The sequence below is a fragment of the Hylobates moloch genome, unplaced genomic scaffold, assembly GCF_009828535.3.
Source record: "Hylobates moloch isolate HMO894 unplaced genomic scaffold, HMol_V3 SCAFFOLD_11, whole genome shotgun sequence".
NCBI lineage: Eukaryota > Metazoa > Chordata > Mammalia > Primates > Hylobatidae > Hylobates > Hylobates moloch.
In genome coordinates, this window is record NW_026652286.1 from 87,342,776 (window position 1) to 87,364,763 (window position 21,988).

A 21,988-nucleotide genomic window follows, 5' to 3' on the forward strand; every position below is an offset into this window, starting at 1 on the left:
GACCCATCAGTGTGCTGTATTCAGGAAACCCATCTCACGTGCAGAGACACACATAGACTCAGAATAAAGGGATGGAGGAAGAACTATCAAGCAACTGGAAAACAAAAAAAGGCAGGGGTTGCAATCCTAGTCTCTGATAAAATAGACTTTAAACCAACAAAGATCAAAAGAGACAAAGAAGGCCATTACATAATGGTAAAGGGATCAATTCAACAAGAAGAGCTAACTATCCTAAATATATATGCACCCAACACAGGAGCACCCAGATTCATAAAGCAAGTCCTCAGTGACCTACAAAGGGACTTAAACTCCCACACAATAATAATGGGAGATTTTAACACCCCAGTGTCAACATTAGACAGATCAACCAGACAGAGAGTTAACAAGGATATCCAGGAATTGAACTCAGCTCTGCACAAAGTGGACCTAATAGACATCTACAGAACTCTCCACCCCAAATCAACAGAATATACATTTTTTTCAGCAACACACCACACCTACTCCAAAATTGACCACATAGTTGGAAGTAAAGCTCTCCTCAGCAAATGTAAAAGAACAGAAATTATAACAAACTGTCTCTCAGACCACAGTGCAATCAAACTAGAACTCAGGATTAAGAAACTCACTCAAAACTGCTCAACTACATGGAAACTGAACAACCTGCTCCTGAATGACTATTGGGTACATAATGAAATGAAGGCAGAAATAAAGATGTTCTTCCAAACCAACGAGAACAAAGACACAACATACCAGAATCTCTGGGACACATTCAAAGCAGTGTGTAGAGGGAAATTTATAGCACTAAAAGCCCACAAGAGAAAGCAGGAAAGATCCAAAATTGACACCCTAACATAACAATTAAAAGAACTAGAAAAGCAAGAGCAAACACATTCAAAAGCTAGCAGAAGGCTAGAAATAACTAAAATCAGAGCAGAACTGAAGGAAATAGAGACACAAAAAACCCTTCAAAAAATCAATGAATCCAGGAGCTGGTTTTTTGAAAAGATCAACAAAATTGATAGACCGCTAGCAAGACTAATAAAGAAGAAAAGAGAGAAGAATCAAATAGATGCAATAAAAATGAAAAGGGGGATATTACCACCGATCCCACAGAAATACAAACTACCATCAGAGAATACTACAAACACCTCTATGCAAATAAACTAGAAAATCTAGAAGAAATGGATAAATTCCTCAACAAATACACCCTCCCAAGACTAAACCAGGAAGAAGTTGAATCTCTGAATAGACCAATAACAGGCTGTGAAATTGTGGCAATAATCAATAGCTTACCAACCAAAAAGAGTCCAGGACCTGATGGATTCACAGCCGAATTCTACCAGAGGTACAAGGGGGAACTGGTACCATTCCTTCTGAAACTATTCCAATTGATAGAAAAAGAAGGAATCCTCCCTAACACATTTTACGAAGCCAGCATCGTCCTGATACCAAAACCTGGCAGAGACATAACCAAAAAAGAGAATTTCAGACCAATATCCTTGATGAACATTGATGCAAAAATCCTCAATGAAATACTTGCAAACCGAATCCAGCAGCACATCAAAAAGCTTGTACACCATGATCAAGTGGGCTTCATCCCTGGGATGCAAGGCTGGTTCAACATATGAAAATCAATAAATGTAATCCAGCATATAAACAGAACCAAAGACAAAAACCACATGATTATCTCAATAGATGCAGAAAAGGCCTTTGACAAAATTCAACAACCCTTCATGCTAAAAACTCTGAATAAATTAGGTATTGATGGGACGTATCTCAAAATGATAAGAGCTATTTATGACAAACCCACAGCCAATATCATACTGAATGGGCAAAAACTAGAAGGATTCCCTTGAAAACTGGCACAAGACAGGGATGCCGTCTCTCACCACTCCTATTCAACATAGTGCTGGAAGTTCTGGCCACAGCAATCAGGCAGGAGAAGGAAATAAAGGGTATTCAATTAGGAAAAGAGGAAGTCAAATTGTCCCTGTTTGCAGATGACATGATTGTATATCTAGAAAACCCCATTGTCTCAGCCCAAAATCTCCTTAAGCTGATTAGCAACTTCAGCAAAGTCTCAGGATACAAAATCAATGTGCAAAAATCACAAACATTTCTTGTACACCAATCACAGACAAACAGAGAGCCAAATCATGAGTGAACTCCCATTCACAATTGCTTCAAAGAGAATCAAATACCTAGGAATCCAACTTACAAGGGATGTGAAGGACCTCTTCAAGGAGAACTACAAACCACTGCTCAATGAAATCAAAGAGGATACAAACAAATGGAGGAATATTCCATGCTCATGGGTTGGAAGAATCAATATCATGAAAATGGCCATACTGCCCAAGGTAATTTACAGATTCAATGCCATCCCCATCAAGCTACCAATGACTTTCTTCACAGAATTGGAAAAAACTACTTTAAAGTTCATATGGAACCAAAAAAGAGCCCGCATCGCCAAGTCAATCCTAAGCCAAAAGAACAAAGCTGGAAGCATCACGCTACCTGAGTTCAAACTATACTACAAGGCTACAGTAACCAAAACAGCATGGTACTGGTACCACAACAGAGACATAGATCAATGGAACAGAACAGAGCCCTCAGAAATGATGCCACATATCTACAACTACTTGATCTTTGACAAACCTGACAAAAACAAGCAATGAGGAAAGGATTCCCTATTTAATAAATGGTGCTGGGAAAACTGGCTAGCCATATGTAGAAAGCTGAAACTGGATCCCTTCCTTACACCTTATACAAAAATTAATTCAAGATTGATTAAAGACTTACATGTTAGACCTAAAACCATTAAAATCCTACAAGAAAACCTAGGCAATACCATTCAGGACATAGGCGTGGGCAAGGACTTCATGTCTAAAACACCAAAAGCAATGGCAACAAAAGCCAAAATTGACAAATGGGATCTCATTAAACTCAAGAGCTTCTGCACAGCAAAAGAAACTACCATCAGAGTGAACAGGCAACCTACAGAATGGGAGAAAATTTTTGCAACCTACTAATCTGACAAAGGGCTAATATTCAGAATCTACAATGAACTCAAACAAATTTACAAGAAAAAAACAACCCCATCAAAAAGTGGGTGAAGGATATGAACAGACACTTCTCAAAAGAAGACATTTATGCAGCCAAAAAACACATGAAAAAATGCTCATCATCACTGGCCATCAGAGAAATGCAAATCAAAACCACAGTGAGATACCATCTCACATCAGTTAGAATGGCCATCATTAAAAAGTCAGGAAACAACGGGTGCTGGAGAGGATGTGGAGAAATAGGAACACTTTTACACTGTTGGTGGGACTGTAAACTAGTTCAACCATTGTGGAAGTCAGTGTGGCGATACCTCAGGGATCTAGAACTAGAAATACCATTTGACCCAGCCATGCCATTACTGGGTATATACCCAAAGGACTATAAATCATGCTGCTGTAAAGACACATGCACACGTATGTTTATTGTGGCACAATTCACAATAGCAAAGACTTGGAACCAACCCAAATGTCCAACAACAATAGACTGGATTAAGAAAATGTGGCACATATACACCACGGAATACTATGCAGCCATAAAAAATGATGAGTTCATGTCCTTTGTAGGGACATGGATGAAACTGGAAATCGTGATTCTCAGTAAACTATCACAAGGACAAAAAGCCAAACATCGCATGTTCTCACTCATAGGCTGGAATTGAACAATGAGAACTCATGGACATAGGAAGGGGAACATCACACTCCGGGGACTGTTGTGGGGTGGAGGGAGGGGGGAGGGACAGCATTAGGAGATATACGTAATGCTAAATGACGAGTTAATGGGTGCAGCAAAACAACATGGCACATGGATACATATGTAACAAACCTGCACATTGTGTACCTGTAGCCAAAAACCTAAAGTATAGAAAAAAAAAAAAAGATGATACACTGGGCACAGTGTACACTGCTTTGGTGATGGGTACAACAAAATCTCAGAAATCACCACTAAAGAACTTATCCATGTAACCAAACACCACTGGTTCCCCAAATACCTATTGAAATGAAAAACTTAAAAATTAAAAAAAGTGTTATGTAAATGTGAAAGATTATGTGCATGCCACCTTATAGAATCATGTGGAATCTAATGCAGTAGGGATGGAAAGGTAGTGAGGTAACTTCCTTGGAGGATTATGTGGTCAGTTTTGTAGATATTATTTTTGTACTTTTTGTTGATTGTAGACTAAGCTCATTTGAGGATAGAGAAAGGTACTAATTGATGGTCTTTACATAAAAAACGAGTAAACCCTATTTCCCCAGCCACTCTTTAAATTCCCTCAAGACTGAAATTATATTCTGTGCTTCTGTGTTTCCTTCACATATGCGTGGGATAATATTAAGTGCCATATCTATAATAATAATTATTACTAGTCATTTGTGGAACCCTTACGATATACAAAGCATTTATTTGGACTTATCTATCCTTTCACTTCAAGGATCCTCTCATGTATATTTAATTGACACATGAATAGAATAAAATGAAGTTCTTCCATGTTCATCATATTAATTAGACTTTTATCAGAACATCAGGGCTAACTGCTTTGTAGTTAGAACTTTTGAGGAAAATGTTCAGAGGAGGATTATTGATGCTTTGTAACATGGGATTGTCTTAGAAGCAAAGGGCTACATTTGAAGACTTAACCCAGTGAGGCTGGAAAACAGAGATGCTGTAGGGTGAGTTGGAAGAAAATGGCAGAGCTATTTTCTTCACTCTGCTTCCAACTTACTTCAGTTTTCTTTTCCAAATCACACTCTGGCCATAGAATTAACTTTTAACACAATGTACAACAGTTGTTTTTCTATGACAAATTAAAAGATGAGTTGAAGAGGGTAGGTAACTCCATAACTCAGTCCTTTATATGACCCAAGAGAATCACTGTTATAGAATGTGATGCTAAAGGCTGTTACTAGATCCTGAATTTTGTAGATGAGGTAATTGAGGTTTCGCTAGGAGTTTAGTCATTTACCAGAGATCACAATTTAAAGCTCTCCCTTCTGTTGAGAATTTTTCTTAGAACTAAGGCCCTACCAATTTTCCCACTTTTATTGGATCAACTTTCCTTCTAAGTTTGAGATCATGATTGAAGAATATGAAAAAAAGAGGAATTTCCCATATTCCCTTCTCCCCTTTGAAATGGAAAAGAAGTTTCTGAAAAGAGTAAGAATTATAGCTTAGACTGAGGCATACTGTCGATACTGGCTTTGAAGTATTCCATCCACTGGCGAATCGTGGAATCTCCCATTAGATATATGAGTTTTCCTCTCAGGCATTCCTTCATTTTGACTGTAGCCAAACTACAGGAGACAGGATTCCATGTGTTTCTCCAGACATGCCCACTGGGGATTGTGGATGTCATTCCAAGCTTGCATTTCTCTTTCATTGCAACTGTTTCTTCTGCCAAAGAATCAAATGAGATAGGATCTTCCAAAACATCAAATTACCCGTCAGAATGTATTAAGAGCCTTCTATCCTCTAAGTATCCTAAAAGGGGGTAAGGTGGTGGTAATGGTGGAAAATGTATTATTGAAGTATTCTCTTAATGGAACAGCTGTTTTTTTTAATAAAAATTTTTCTCTGATGTGAATTTCCTAAATAATGTTCATTAATGTTCGTTATAAGAGTATATGTTTCTTCCCAGAAAAAATGGCTTTCTGTAGGAAAATTTAAGTATTTTCCAGCTTTTCTGTGAAAGTAATCAATTCTTGCATAGGAATGGAAGCTCAATTATCCTATCATTTTAGCTCACTTTACCCCTAAGTTTGTCACACTGTGTCTTAAATGCCACCATCAAAATATAAATCCTTTGAGTTAAATAAAGGTGATATAAAAAATATTAACAACTAGTTTGGCTTGGGAACTGGCCCATCCAAATGAATATGGCTATAGGCTGGAGAGTGTCTTGGAGGTCCAAGATAGGCCAGGGATTAACCCCTCAGTCACTGGTTGGGAAGAGTCTGGGAATCCATGGGTTGAGGTAGCCACAATGGTGAGGAGCCTGTGGCAGGTTTGCTTATTAATCAACTGAGAGAAGTAGTTTAATATTTTAATAACTGGGATGAGTGTACTCATGTATGTGTGGTGAAAAATAACATTTCTACATCTAGGTACATATTTACACTTCAGTGTAGATAGGTTTATTAGTGATTAGCAAGGCTTTTTTTCTTTTTTTTTTGTGATTAGCAAGGTTTTAATGCTGAACTTGCAGAGACATAAAAGCTCTTGCCTTGAATCGTTTTAGATAGGAATTTCCTAGGCTATTTTGATTCAAAGAAATTGGAGAGAAATTAGTAAATATAAGTGTGGAAGTTCTATTTTGTATGCTAACAATTGTTTGAAAGATGGCAAAGATCAAGAGGGAGGGGTTATAATAAATTGACACCCAGATGGCAGGTTGGAATCCTCTAGATGGTGATGGGCTAATGGTGATATGGGAAGAGGTGATGGGAGTGGTATGAAGAGGGGTGTTGTGGTGAGGTAAAGAACTGGGTATAGAATTGGGAAAGAGTTAACGTTTAAAGGTTGTTGTATAAAATGGGCAGGGAATTCACTGACTGACAAATAGACTGATGATGAGAGTTACAGTTACTAAAATAGGCTTATGATATCCCAGTGATTGAATTATTCACTCACCTAGGTAACTGGTGTCTTGGCCAACCTTAGATAAGCCAGATGACAGAGTGCTGATAGGACTGAAACAGTGAACAAATCCAGTAGAAAGAAGAAACCCTTTAAATGGGTCTAGAACTAGGCACCACCCACCAAACACAGGAGTACTTACTGTTGCATTTGGAGACACTAATTGTATTGAATTTTTCCATAATCTCTACACCCACATTTGACCTTAAAGACACAAATACAGAAATTAATCTGTAGGTGGCCTCAAATCAGGAAACATACAGAAACTAGATTATCCAGTGCCTCAGTTATGTCTTTGAGATAAGTCAATTATTATGCCTACACTTTCAGGCCATTTAGTAAATTTCCATTTATTTGCCTATTAGGCTATGGGATACAGTTACGCAGAAGGTATGCAAGAGAATTTATTGAGATGCAGAAATAATGTATTAGAGCACACACACATACACACATGTGCATTTCTCATTTTCTTTTAGTTTTTATTCTGTATATATTTTTATCTCAGTGATAAGAATTAAATATTCAAAAAGTTTGTGGATTACTAGAGAATGGGCACTGTCTCTAAATGAATTCACAGGTCCTTTGCCCAAAGGCTCTTACTAAAGACACCCAAACTTGATACACTCACAGGACTTTTCTTTGGATCAGTATGTAGGCCAAATCACAGTATTTGCACAGGTAGTCTCAAGAAGTAATTATTTTTACCTTTCAAAGAGGCTCTTTTCTTGTTTGCTAAGATAAGAAACTTTCTTGTTCTTAGAATACATGTGAGTGAGTGCAGCACAGGGCATATGTTGAGGCCTCACACAGTAGAAGGCTTCTTGGTCTCTGTTGTCCAGGTACTGGCACAATTCAGCATTTGTGTTTAGGATCAGGCCACATTCAGAGTAGACTTGGGAAGTGCCATTGACAAACTGGCCAATGAAGATCACCCTGTCATAGCCTTGGTTCCTTGCACTCCAGAGAGCTGACACCCCTTCACTGGGGTGGATGAGCAGCACAGACAGAGAAACCTGGCCCTCCCAGAACAGAGTGAAGCTGACCAGGTAGGTGCCGTTGTTGAAGTCAGTCACCTTTCCTGAAGCACCTGCCATCAACGCTGGGGAGGACATCCTGGCCCTTAGGAAATCCCCGCCATATTGCTTCCTGCGTCCCAAATAGTCCCTCACCTCCAGCAGGATGTGCAGCTGGTCTCCCCTGCAGTACATATCTCGAGGGTTGAGGATGGTGACTGTGCTGTGTGTGGCGCTGGTGGTGGTGTTCACATGGGTGAAAGGTCTGGGTGGGATCTGCTGGTCTAGTTTCTCTATGATTTCCTTTATTCTGAGTTCAGTCTCTGTTAGTGGCTTTAATGATATCAGTGGTGTTTTAGGGAATAAGGACTTTGTGGAGTTGTTCCAGTAATGGAGGGAGATGGATAAGTTTAGAGCAGACCAAAGCTGAAATGACAGCAAATGTGACATGAGATGGATAAATTTAGAGCATAACTGAGATGAAATGACAGGAAGTGTAACATGCTATGAAATTAACCTGTTCCTAGTCATTTTTACTTATTATGATTTTGAATATTGATTTACGTACTATTATCAATATTATTTAAATTCTCCAATAAAAAGGCATAGAATGGAGACTGACAGGAGGGACAGAGGGACAGGAAGTGAGCAAGATGGCGCAAAGGCAGGGCACCAGGAGGAAAGTCTGTTACTACTACGATAGGGATGTTGGAAATTACTATTATGGACAAGCCCACCCACGGAAGCCTCACTGAATCTGCATGACTCATAATTTGCTGCTCAACTATGGTTTCTACTGAAAAATGGAAACCCATCACCCACACACAGCCAATGCTGAGGAGTTGACCAAGTACCACAGTGATGACTACATTAAATTATTGTGCTCCATCTGTTGAGATTACATGTCTGAGCACAGCAAGCAGATGCAGGGATTCAGTGTTAGTGAGGACTGTCCAGCATTTGATGGCCTGTTTGACGTCTGTCAGTTGTTTACTGGTGGCTCTGTGGCAAGTGCTGTGAAACTTAATGAGCAGCAGATGGACATTGCTGTGAATTGGGCTGGAGGCCTGCACCATGCAAAGAAGTTCAAGGCATTTGGCTTCTGTTATGTTAATGATACAATCTGGGCCACCTTGGAACTGCTAAAGTATCACCAGAGGATGTCGTATGTTGACATTGATCTTCACCATGATGATGGCATGGAAGAGGTCTTCTATATTACAGGCTAGGTCAGGACTGTGTCCTTTCATAAATATGGAGAGTACTTCCCAGGAAATGGGGACTTATGGGTTATTGGGGCTGGCAAAGGCAGATATTATGCTATTAACTATCTGCTCCTAGATGGGATTGATGATGAGTCCTATGGGGCCATTTTCAAACTGGCCATGTCCAGAGTAATAGAGATGTTCCTGTCTAGTGTGGTGATCTTACAGCATGGCTCAGATGCCTTGTCTAGGGGTCACTTAGATTGTTTTAATCTGATCATCAAAGGGCATGCCAAGTTTGTGGAATCTGTCAAGAGCATCAACCTGCCTATGTTATTAATGGCAGAAGGTGGTTACACCATTTATAATGTTGCTCAGTGCCCTGAAAATAAGAAATAGCTGTGGCTCTGGATATGGAGATCCCTAATGAGCCATCATACAATGATTACTTTGAATACTTTGGACCATATTTCAAACCCTACATCAGTCCTTCCAATATGACTAACCAGAACACTAATGAGTACCTGGAGAAGATTAAACAATGGCTGTTTGAGAACCTAGTAATGCAGCGCCATCCACCTGCAGTCCAAATGCAGGTGATTCCTGAGGATGCTGTCCCTCGAGAGGGTGGCAATGAGATGAAGAAGACCCTGACAAGCTCATCTCCATCAGTTTCTCTGACAGATGAATTGCCTATAAGGAAGAGTTCTTTGGCTCTGATGAGGAGGGAGAGGGCAGCTGCAAGATCTCTCCCATCTTCAAAAAAGCCAAGAGGGTTAAAACAGGATGAAAAAGAGGGACTCAGAGATGAAGAAAGAAGTCACAGAAGGGAGAAAAATGAAGGAGGAGAAGCCAGGAGCCAAAGAGGTCAAGGAGCAGGTCAAGCTGGCCTGAGGTAACCTCCCCAACTTTGGCTTCCTGCTTAGTCCCCAATCTTTCTCTCCCAAACCCTCAGATTTTATGTCTTCTGTTTCTCCAGGTATTCATATAAAATTTATTAAATATAAATAGTTCCAGAGACTAGACAGAAATCAAGACCCTGAGCCCAGGGCAGCTGTTCTGGATGATCTCTTCTAGGAAATGCCTTGCCACCCATCCCTCTGCAGGTCTTAACTCTGAAGCATAAAAGGTACCAGGTCTGGGTGAAAGGAATACTTTCGTGCAAACAGAAGACAAAATCCTGAAATGCCAAGTGCCTGCTTAGTAGCTTTGGAAAAGTGCCTTTATTGCCCCTTCTAAAAGGGGTGTCTGGGTCTTCAAGGATGCCCTGTTCTTTTCAGCTCCTAAAGTAACATCAGCCATTTTTAGATTGGTTCCATTCTCATACCTTCTCACTGGCCTCAAGTGAGCCAAAAAACTTACACTACCTGCCATCTGTCTTCCCCCAGTTCTGCAGGTGGAGGATGGTAGTCTAGTCTCCTGCCATCCTCCACCTGCAGAATTGGGGGAGTTTTGAGGTACTATTTTTATTTTTGTGAGACTCTGTAATAAAGTGGTATATTTCAATACTCCCTATCCCAAAGACAGAATGGTTGAATAGATTATAAAAAAACAGGACCCAACTCTATCCTTCTGCAAATGATTTGCTTCAGCTTTAAGGACACACATAGACTGAAAGTGAAGTAATGGAAAAAGGTATTCCATGCAAATGAAAACCAAAAGAGAGCAGGAGTCACTATACTTATATCAGATAAATTGGATTTAAGTCAAAAACTATAAAAAGAGAAAAACAAGGTCATTATGTAATAATAAAGGGATCAATTTATCACGAGAAAATAAATATATGTGTGTATGTATGTATGTGTGTATATATATATATATACATTCAACATTTAGAACACCTAAATATATAAAGGAAATGAAACAGGAGCTAGAAAGAAATTATTTAGATAGACAGTGAGGGTAAATAAATCCTTGGCAAGGCTTCCCTTTTTAACAAAAAGGAGCCCCCAAATAATTTCTTTCCTAGCAAAGAGCAGCCTGAAAAATCAAGCTGCAAACATAGACAAGGAAGCTGAAAGCTTGCATGGGTGAATGCTGGCAGCTGTGTCAATAGAAAAGGGCTACCTGAGGGCCAGCCATGTTCAACATGGAGGCTCCATCTTCCCTTTTCTTTGTCACCATGTGTACAGTAAAAAAGCAGGCAACATGGAGCTGGCCAGGTAGAGAACCCATCTGCATAATGAAAGAGTAGAGTGGGACAGTCAGCTTCTTCGCGTGCTATGCAAATGGCACACCGAGTCCAAACCAGTTCTTTGTGTGCTATGCAAATGTTACACCTGGTCTGACCACTCTTTCTTGCCCTATGTAAGTCAGACACTACCTCCTCAAGCTCATCTATAAAATCTCCTGTACTTCACTGTGGATCAAAAAACTCGCTTAAGACCCCTCTCTCTACAGAAGAGAGCTTTTCTATTTCTTTTGCCTATTAAACTTCTGCTCTTAAACTCACTCCTTGTATGTCCATGTCCTTGGTTTCCTTGGAGAGAGACAATGAACCTCGGGTATTATCCCAGATGAAAAATGCCATTTCATTATGGGGGCCCACCTGGGATCTGAGGAAGATTCCTCAGAAGGGTGAGTATAGGAGTACACCCCAACTCCTTCTTTTTATTTCAAGGCCTTCTGCTCTCCATTTAAAAATCAAACCAAATACTGGGCCCCCAATCAGCCGTTTAAAAAGTTAGCATGGCTACCAGCCTTACAAGACTCAGGGGACAGGCTTGCCAGGGAGAATTTAGCTAATCCACCCTGCCCCCGCCGCCCCCCCCCGCTCCACGTGTCCTCGGGGAGCTGGGAATGTTGGCTTTCTTTCTAATTGCTTTCCTTTTACAGAGAGCCTCGCTGTCATGTGGGGCTGGAGGAGGTTGAGAGGCACTGAAGGTTCCTGGCCAGGGAGACACCCTGGTGTTACCTGAAGGCTTCTGGACTAATTCCAGCCTCCAACAGCCTGATGGATGATGGCGACAGGATCTCCAAACTTTTTCTATTGCAAATTTTCTCCTTTCCTATCTGCAACTTCCATGTCTAGTATCCACTGTCTGTATGCAATGCTTTGAAAATTTTTACAGTTCAGTGAAGTAATTCTGTTAGGCAAGATCAGGAAATGCCATAATACCTGGGAATATAGCTCATGGGATTGCTGTTTTTGTGATTTTCTAGGCACAGAGGGCCTCCTTTCCTCCCGACACCCCCTGTGAACATCTCTCTCTTTACCCTTGGTCTGGAGAGCACATGGTATTTCAAGGTCAACAGCACCACCTAGTGGAATAGGAACCCTATTCCGTGAGGCACGTTGTTGGCCCTTTGCGGAAACACTCTTAGCTTCCTAATTCTCACTTTTTGTGCCCCTCTACAAGAGACCAGGCTTTATGCTCCTTCTGTGAACAAGAAAACTCTGCCTTCAACAATGAGGAGAAAAAGGTCCTCCAAAACCACATTTTAGTCCCATCAGCAGGAAAACCACCATTTGGTTCCTACATTCTTTTAAGGCACCTATTCTGCCTCCAATTAAAATGGTACTTAAATAGTAAGGGGAATTTAATTCCAGAAGTTAACCAGAGCCACTGCCTAAGAATGAATACTTTAGTACAGGCCGTAATAGCAAATTATACAGCTCAAACCTGCATTCTCTCTCCATTAAAGGGCATTGCCCAAATGTAACTGTAAAGAAGTCTCTCTCAAGATCCATCTGTTGGGGAGTCATGCAGATCACACAAGTCTAGAAAGTCAAAGGGAAATCACAGCAGAGGACTAGAGTCACATGGGTGAGCATGACTAATCCCAATCAATTGGTTCCTCTGGTTTCATTGCTGAGGGTTATGCTTGCATCAATGGATGGCACCTTAAAAGATGCCAGGGCTCAGGGAGCCAAGGAGGGAAAACAGTTGGGGGTTGCCCCCACTGTCTTCCCCTCCACCCTAGGCCTTTCCAAAGGAAACGAAGGTGACTAAAGGGACATCTTTTTTCTTGCATCTCCTTCAAGATGAATAACAGACTATCTTTGGTCTGCACTCCTCTGGAGTGCTTTCTGAAGCACTGGGATTCCTTTGACCCTGAGACTGAAGAAAAAGTGGCTAATTTTCTTTTGCACAAGGGTGTGGCCTTCTTACCACCTTGAACCAGCCTGGCCTGCAGAGGGGAGCCTTGATTTTAATACTATCCAACAATTAGATGTTTTCTGTAGATGGGATGGCAAATGGTCAGAAGTCTCTCATGTACAGGCTTTCTTTGCCCTGTGAGACAACCCAGAACTTTGCAAGCATTGCACAATAAGCTTAGCTCTTTCAGCAGTCATATCAGGAGGGCCCAAAGGGAATGATTCCCCAAAACTAGAGAAGCAACCTCCAGGGAAGTATCTGAGGCAGCTATTGAGTGTCCAGGCCGTTCTTGTCCTCCCTCTCCGGGGCCCCCTCCAGCTGTGCCATCAGGTCCTTCAGTTCCACCATCTCCAAAACTCCCCACTCCCCCAGCTTCACTCTTACCCTTACAGGAAATGCTCAGTGGAGGTGATGTCACTAGGGTTCCCTTCTTATTGCAGGATCTTAGGCAAATAAAGGGCGACTTAGGCCAATTTTCTGATGACCCTGATAAGTATATAAAAGCTTTCCAAAATTTAACTCAGGTGTTTAACCTTTCATGGGGGGATGTTATGCTGCTCCTAAGCCAAACCCTAACTGCAGCTGAAAAACAGCCAGCTCTGCAGGCAGGAGAGAAATTCAAAGATGAGCAATATGTCTCCTATAGTAGGCCAAAAGGGAAAAAAGAAAATAGGGAAAATGAAGAAATAGGGGAACCGTCATTCCCAATACAAAGAGAGGCACTACCTCTTGACAACCTTTTTTGCAACCCCAATGACATCACAGATGAATAGAAAAGGAAACACTTTTTAATGTGCGTATGGGGGCGGGGGGCGTATGAAGAACTAGGGCCAAACCTCTTAACTACTCTAAACTGTCCATGGTAGACCAAAATCCAGATAAGAATCCCACAGCCTTTATGGGAAGGCTGAAAGAAGGTCTAATAAAACACACCTTCTTGTTCCCTGATTCACGTGAGGGACAGCTCATCCTAAATGACAAGTTTATTACACAGGCAGCTCCCAATATTAGAAGGAAACTACAGAAGTAGGCTATAGGGCCAGGTAGTATTTTGGAGAACCTCCTGAGGGTGGCCACCTTAGTCTTTTATAGTAGGGACCAGGAGGAGACCCAGGAAAAAAAGAGGAAACACAAGAGAAGGACTGAGGCTCTGGTAGCTGCTTTGCAGGCTTGCAAAGTCTGGGATCCCTGAGGTGCATCTGTGAGTTGCTATCGATGTAGGAAGTCAGAGCACTTTAAAAAGGATGCCCAGGAAGCAAGAAGAAGCCACCTTGACCCTCTCTAGCCTGTGGCGGGGACCACTGGTGATCAGACTGCCCCCAGAGATGGAGGTCAACAGGTTCAGAACCAGTCTCAAAGATGGTCCAGCAGGACTGATGGGTCCTGGTGCTCAAGCTCTGGCTCCAGTGGCTCAAATTGCCATTACAGCACAGGAGGCCCAGGTAATTCTGGAAACTGAAGGAAGGAAGGTGGACCTCCTTCTGGACACCAAAGCCAGCCTCTCTTTTCTCCTCTATAATCGAGGCCTCCCCTTTTCCCATAGCATGAGGGGTGAGGGGTATCTCATAAAAACTCTAATCTGATATGTTTTTCTCAACCCCTTAGTTGCAGTTGGGGGGGCATATTATTTACATGTGCCTTTTAAATCATGCCTGAAAGTCCCACTCCTTTATTAGGTAGAGATATTCTAGCTTGCATGTGGGCCAGCATACTTATTGCCCCAGGAAAAACTCTTTTTCTCCTCTAGTGGAAGCTAATATCAATCCAGAAGTCTGGGCAACTCAAGGAAGAATAGGTTGAGTTGTAACCACTATGCCAGTCTGGATCTATCCTAATAATCCCACTTTTTTCCTAATCGGAGACAATATCCCCTAGAGCCAGAGGTTAAGAAAGGGCTAGAAGCCATTATTAATAACCTGAAGATGGAGGGCCTCCTTAAACCCTGTAACAGTCCCTACAACACCCCAATGTTAGGAGCACAAAAACCCAATGCAGAATGGAGAGTCATTAATGAGGCCATAGTCTCAATCCATCTGGTAGTACCTAATCCCTATACCTTGCTAATCCAAATACCTGAGGGAACTAAATGGTTTACAGTTCTAGATTTAAAGGATGCCTTTTTCTACATACTGTTACATCCTGACTCTCAATACCTGTTTGCCTTTGGAGAATCCTTTTGGCCAAACTGCCCAGTTAAAATGGATGGTGCTGCCTCAGGGATTTTGAGATAATCCTTCATTTGTTTGGACAGGCATTGTCAAAGGACCTCTCTGAGTTTTCCCATCCTCAGGTCAAGGTCTTGCAATATGTGGATGATATACTGATCTGTGCCTCAACTGAGGAAACCTCTTGGGAAGGCACTGAAACTCTTCTTAATTTCTTAGCTGAAACAGCATATAAGATTTCAAAATCTAAGGCCCAGCTTTGCAAAACCTTTGTAAAGTACCTTGGTTTAGTGCTTCTGAAAGGACCAGAGCATTAGGGGAAGAAATAATTAAGCCCATTTCCTCCTTCCCCCTCCCTAAAATCCTCAAGCAACTGGCAGGATTTGGGGGCATTACAGGATTTTGCAGGCTATGGATACCTGGGTATGGTGAGATAGATCATCCTCTATATCACTTCATAAAAGAAACTCAAGTGGATAAAACTCATCTCCTAACCTGGAAACCTAAAGCTCAAAAGGCCTTTAGCCAGCTAAAGCAAGCCTTACTTAAGGTACCAGCCCTCAGCCCTCCTGTGGGGAGGGCCTTCAATCTTTATGTATCAGAAAGGAAAGGAATGGGCATGGGAATTTTAGTTCAGGCCTGAGGACCAGCTCAACAACTAGTGGGCTACCTGAGTAAGAAACTTGATTTGTGGGTAAAGGATGGCCAGCATGCCTCTGACCAATTTCCATGTTGGCCCTACTGGTACTGGAGGTCACCAAATTAACCCTGGGAAATGGCTTAACTGTTTATGCCCCACACAATGTAGCAGGATTGCTGTCTTTTATGGGGAACCTTTGGCTAACAGTCAGTTGGCTCCTTAAATATCAGGCTCTGCTGTTAGAGAGGTCAGCAGTTCAGTTAAAAATTTGTTCTTGCCAAAACCCAGCCACTTTGCTCCCCAAGAAAACTGGGGAACCTGAACATGACTGTGAGCAAGCTGTGGTACAGATCTATGAAGCCAGGGAGGATCTCAGGGAAACTCCTCTAGAAAATCCAGACTGGACCATCTTCACAGATGGCAGTTCCTTTGTAGAGCAAGAAGTCCATAAGGCAGAATATCCAGTAGTCACTCTGAATGATGTTATTGAAAGTGCACCTCTCTATCCAGGCACAAGTGCTCAACTAGCTGAACTGATAGCTCTTATAAGAGCACTTGAATTAAGCAAGGGAAAGGTAGCTAACATTTACATTGACTCCAAGTTTGCTTTCTTAGTTCTCCATGTTCATGCTGCCATTTGGAAGGAAAGACACTTTCTTACCACTAATGAATCTACTATAAATTACCACCAGGAAATTAACAGTTTATTATCCTCAGTTTTCCTTCCATGAGAGGTAGCAGTAATGCATTGTAAGGGACATCAGAAGGGAACAAATGAAATAGCTGAAGGAAACAAGTTAGCAGATCAGGCAGCCAAGTCAGCAGCAAGGAAGCCCCATGGCATCAACTTGAAGCCCCCCTAACCTGGGAATGCTTCATAAAAGAAATTAAGCCTCAGTACTCCCCTGCAGAAATAGAATGGGGCATTTCTCGAGGGTATACTTTCCAGCCCTCAGGATGACTACAGTCAGAATATGGCAAGCTCCACTTTCCAGCCTCCAGCCAATGGAAAGTCCTTAATATCCTTCACCAAATGTACCTCAAAACAATAAATTCCATGCCCCCTCATGGAATTCCAGACCCCTGTATGATGTTTGCTAAAAGTAGTGGCTTACAAATCTGTGGGTGAATGGGAGGTCTGGACTGACAGCCCTTGATGCAAGGATTATCTGAGATATTGACCAGGGTATATTATGTCTCTAATTTTTTGAAAGTCCATTTGTCAGGTGGACCCTTCTCATTTTACAAAAATCATATAATCATCTCAATAGAAAAGACATTTGATAACATTCAACTTTGCTTCAGATAAAAATATCTCAACAAATTAGGTATGGAAGAAATGTACCTCAAAACAATAAAAACCATGTATAACAAATCCACAGCTAACATCACATTCAATGTGGAAAAGTCAAAAGCCTTCTGAGATCTGGAACAAGATAGTGTTGGCCACTTTTACCAGTTTTATTCAACATAGTATTGGAATTCCTAGCCAGCGCAATTAAGTCAGAGAAATAAATAAAGGGCATACAAATTGGAAAGAAGGAAATTAAATTGTCCCTGTTTGCAGACCACATAAACTTATATTTAGAAAACTCCATAAACTTCCATGAAAAACTGTCAGAACTGATTTTAAAAACTTAATAAAGTTGCAGGGTACAAAATCAACATATAAAGATCAGTAACATTTCTAAACACCAATATCAAACAACCTGAAAAAAATCAAGAAAGCAATTTCATTTACAGTAGCTACAAAAAACCCTAGGAATAAATTGATCTAAAGAGGTGAAAGATCTCTACAATGAAAACTACAAAACATTGATGCAAGAAATTGGAGAACACACACATACACACACACACACACACACACACACACACACACACACACACACACACACACACAACACACACACACACACACACACACACACACACACACACACACACACAATAGAAAGATATTCCATGTTAATGGGTTAGAAGAATAAATGTTAAAATGTTCAGACTACTAAAAGCAATCTACAAATTCAAGGCAAACCCTATCAAAATACCAATAATATTCTTCATCAAAATTGAAAAACAATTCTAAAATCTGTATGGAAACTAAGAAGATCCAGAATAGCCAAAGCAATTCTGAGCAAAAAGAACAAAGCTGAAGGCATTATATTACCTGACTTCAAAATATACTACAAAGTTATAGTAAACAGCATTATACTGGCATAAAAATAGTCACATACACCAATGGAACAGAATAGAGAACACAGAAATGAATCCACATTTACAGCCATCTGGATTTTTGACAAAGTCATCAAGAACATACAGTGGGGGAACAAAAGTATTTAAAATAGATGGTGCTGGAGAAACTGAATATCCATATGCAAAAGAATGAAATTAGACCATTTTCTCTCACCATATACAAAACTCAGTTACAAAATGAATTAGAGACTGATATGCATGACCCAAAGTATGAAAATACTAGAAGAAAACATACGGAATACTGTTCAGGACACTGATTTAGCCAGAGGATTTTTGGATAAGACCTCAAACGCACAGAGAGCAAAAGCAAAGATAGACAAATGGGATTATATAAAACTAAAAACTTCTTCACAGCAAAGAAAGCAATCAAGTGAGTGAAGAGTTAACCTACAGAATGGGAGAAAATACTTGCAAACTATCTATCTGACAAGGGATTACTATCCAGAGTATACAAGGAACTCAACCAACCCTATAGCAAAAATATTTAATAATCCAATTAAAAAATGAGCAAAAGACCTGAATAGACACTTACCAGAAGATATACAAATGGCAAACAAGTATATGAAAAGGTGCTCAACATCACTGATCATCAGAGACACACAAATCAAAACTACAATGTAATATAATCTCACTTTTGTTAAAATGGCTTTTATCCAAAAGACAGGTAGTAACATATGCTAGTGAGGATGTGGAGAAAAGGGAACCCTTGTACACTGTTGGTGGGAATGTAATTAGTACAACTACTATAGAGAACAGTTTGGAGGTTTCTCAAAAAACTAAAAATAGGCTACCATATGATCCAGCAATCCCACTGCTAGGTATATACCCAAAAGAAAGGAAATCAGTATATCCAAGAGCTATCTGCACTCCCACGTTTATTGCAGCACTGATTACAATAGCCAAGATTTGTAAGCAACCTAAGTGTCCATCAACAGACAAATACATAAAGAAAATATGGTACATATACACAACGGAGTAGTATTCAGTTATAAAAAGAACAAGATTCTGTCATTTGCAACAACATGGATGAAACTGGAGGTCATTATGTTAAGTGAAATAACTAGGCACAGAAGACAAACTTTGCATGTTCTTTTTTATTTGTGGAAGTTAATAATTAAAACAATTGAACTCATGGAGATAGAGAGTAGAATGCTGGCTACCAGAGTCTGGGAAGGGTGGTGGGGGCATGGAGGAGAAGTCGGGTTAGTTAATGAGTATAAAAATATGATTAGACAGAATGAATAAGATCTAGTATTTGATCGTGTAACAGGGTAACTACAATCACCAATAATTTGTTTTACATTTAAAAAATAGCTAAAAGAGTATAATTGTATTGTTTTGTATCACAAGAAAGGATAAATTCTTGAGGCAATGAATACCCCATTTACCCTGATGTGATTACTATGTATTGTATGCTTGTATCAAAATAGCTCATCTACCCCATAAATACATATACCTACTTTGTACCCACAAAAATTAAAAATTAAAAACAAATGAAAACCAAAAATATAGATATTCTGTTCTTCAGATGTTCCCTTAAAGAAAGTAAAAAGATGAGCTAAGCATTGAAGAAGATAGGTGCAATGCATTTATATGTGACAAAGGAAGAATGTGTGTGTGTGAACACACACACAGTATTTATCCTCTCACATATTGCTTAATGATTATCAGGCATGTTGTTTGGTATCTAGCTATTGAAACTCCCCTCCTATAATCTACAAGTCTTGTAATTTAGCCTTTCCTAGAACAGATGAGGTAATAAGCAAAAATAAGCTTTTGTAAACCACATAAATAAAGCGTTTCCTACCTTTGTGGAGTTCTGGAAAACTGTAAACGTGATCCAGGAGGCTAATATAAACAACAGTGCCAATAGCGACTTATAATTTGTCATACTTATTTTCATACAGTTTTTCATCCTACAAGAGACAATACAAAAACAAGCACAAAAACATACAACAAAACAGAAAAGCAAACAAATATGGGAAACATTTGAAATTTTTTTTGCTCATGATTACTTTTTAGCCTCAGATAAATAACTCCTAGAAGTAAACCTTCACCCCCGCAGCTGTACTTATTATCTCCCAGGTGCTCTCTTTTAGCTATCTGCTTGTACTTGTACATTCTACAGAACAGATATTTCATGGAGCCCACTGTGAACTTTAAGAAATTGGGCAGCTAAGGGCCTGAAGGATGCAAGCTTGCTCATGTCTAGATGAAGTCTCCAGACTATTTGTCACCTAACTATCAGGTTCCCTGTTCTATCCCCTCAAACTCAAGGGCAGACACAAAATACTCCAGCAAATAATGACACTGAGAACCACATCAAAATAGTGCCTGTTGAATGTAAATTAGTTTTTCTGTTTCATTAATGCCAATCTGTTAATATGTCCTCCTTTTCTGTTTTAGCAGGCTTTCTAGCACCCCTCAAGCTTGAAAAGAATTATTTTAAAACATTTCTTACTTAAAAAATTTCAGGCTTTATCAATATTTTTCTATGATTCATCTTAACATTTCTCTTTGCACCGGAATTCCAAGTTCTCTTTTAACTTGGAACTTTAAACTTTAACATCAGATTGCTTGAATGCTGCCTTTCTAAAACTTTCCATCCCTCAAAATTTACCCTCCCCTAGACACACCTTTCACCCCAGATCCCCAGTTTATACATGGGCATTAGACGTTTCTGCACCCAAAATAAATGTTACACCTTTCCCTCACCTTCCCAATTTTACAAATATTTTCTTACCTTTAGTTTACAGATTGTTCAATCCCATACATAGACTCTCTGGTGAGCTAGGTGTTGAGGATTTCTTCTGAAGCCACCACTGTGCTGCTGGCATACCTCTCCTCTATACCAAAATAAATTGCAGATATAAGTTGCAGTTTGTTTACCTTTAGCATGGATTCTGCTTGTTTCAGCTAAGACAGAAGTGTCAGCCACGTCAGCTCCACCTTAAGGAGGGGCCTGGATCACAAACAGTAGTTATTAGCTCAAGCAGAGGTAGGAAGGAGAAATGAAGTGCTCTGCATAGTAGGTTATATGATTTCAAATTCCTGAAGTTTTATGAGTCTAATTCTAGTTATAATAAATAACTGATGAGAAAAAGTGATAAATAATTGTATTTAGTTAATACAATTTGATAAATATTATAGTTACAATAAATAACTGATGAGAAAAAGAGCCAGAAGTTTGAATGATTCAGAGTAATCATCAATGGAAAGTCAAACTTTCTAGTTTCCATCTGAGTGTTATCATCAAGACCCAGTTGGCAGGATTCAAGTGCATATTATCTCATACATAGTAGGTTTCAATACAATTTGCTGAATTGAACTAAAAGAACCTCAAATATAACATAGGGAAGACAATAGTATTAATTGCATCTGAGACTAACAGAGTGACAGCTTATAGTCATGGGTTTGAATCCATCTGGGATTTGTATTCTTGATCTGATGAAAACAGTGCTGGAAAGAGCAGGCACCCAGACAGCTGCACCAGTGCCCACAGGAAGCAGTAGCTGCTGGCCCTGTGGCTCCCTCCATGGGTTCGTTACTGCTACCCTACACAGGAGGGTAAATGTATTTATGCATGCCCATCAATCTTTCCAGTCTTATGTTTTTAAAAAGATGGAATCAAGACCAGTTTCACAACTGGTCTTCTTGTTTCAGATCTTGAAATTTTTCCAACATCTTTGATCCTGTTCTACCAAATTCTCCTTAACAGTACTTCTTTATGTCTTTACATGATGACCTTTGGAAAAGCTGTTATAACCTTATAAAACTGGGTCTAGGATTGTTAAATTTTTCACTGAGGAGCCTGTAATAAGAAAAAAGTATTTGCAGTGGGTTTGTTTTGGCTGCTTCTTAGAGGACTGATGCCAGCAACCACCGAAGTTCACAGTCTACTCTGAGACATATAGATTTA

The 21,988-nt window shown here is 40.1% G+C and overlaps 1 protein-coding gene and 1 pseudogene across 1 annotated transcript in view; one reads left to right on the plus strand and one right to left on the minus strand.

The window, feature by feature from the left end:
* NXPE4 (neurexophilin and PC-esterase domain family member 4) overlaps positions 1 to 20,998 on the minus strand; it is a 35,238-nt gene extending 14,240 nt beyond the window's left edge. The window contains exons 1-5 of the mRNA XM_032167466.1: positions 20,813 to 20,998; positions 19,877 to 19,985; positions 7,399 to 8,132; positions 6,836 to 6,897; positions 5,245 to 5,451 (exon numbers count right to left, since the gene is read on the minus strand). Of these exons, the coding sequence (XP_032023357.1) occupies positions 5,245 to 5,451; positions 6,836 to 6,897; positions 7,399 to 8,132; positions 19,877 to 19,984 (1,111 nt within the window). The 5' untranslated portion in view covers position 19,985; positions 20,813 to 20,998. The remainder of the gene's footprint in view (positions 1 to 5,244; positions 5,452 to 6,835; positions 6,898 to 7,398; positions 8,133 to 19,876; positions 19,986 to 20,812) is intronic.
* Positions 8,360 to 9,805, plus strand: LOC116476968 (histone deacetylase 1-like; annotated as a pseudogene).
* Positions 20,999 to 21,988: the final 990 nt, after the last annotated feature.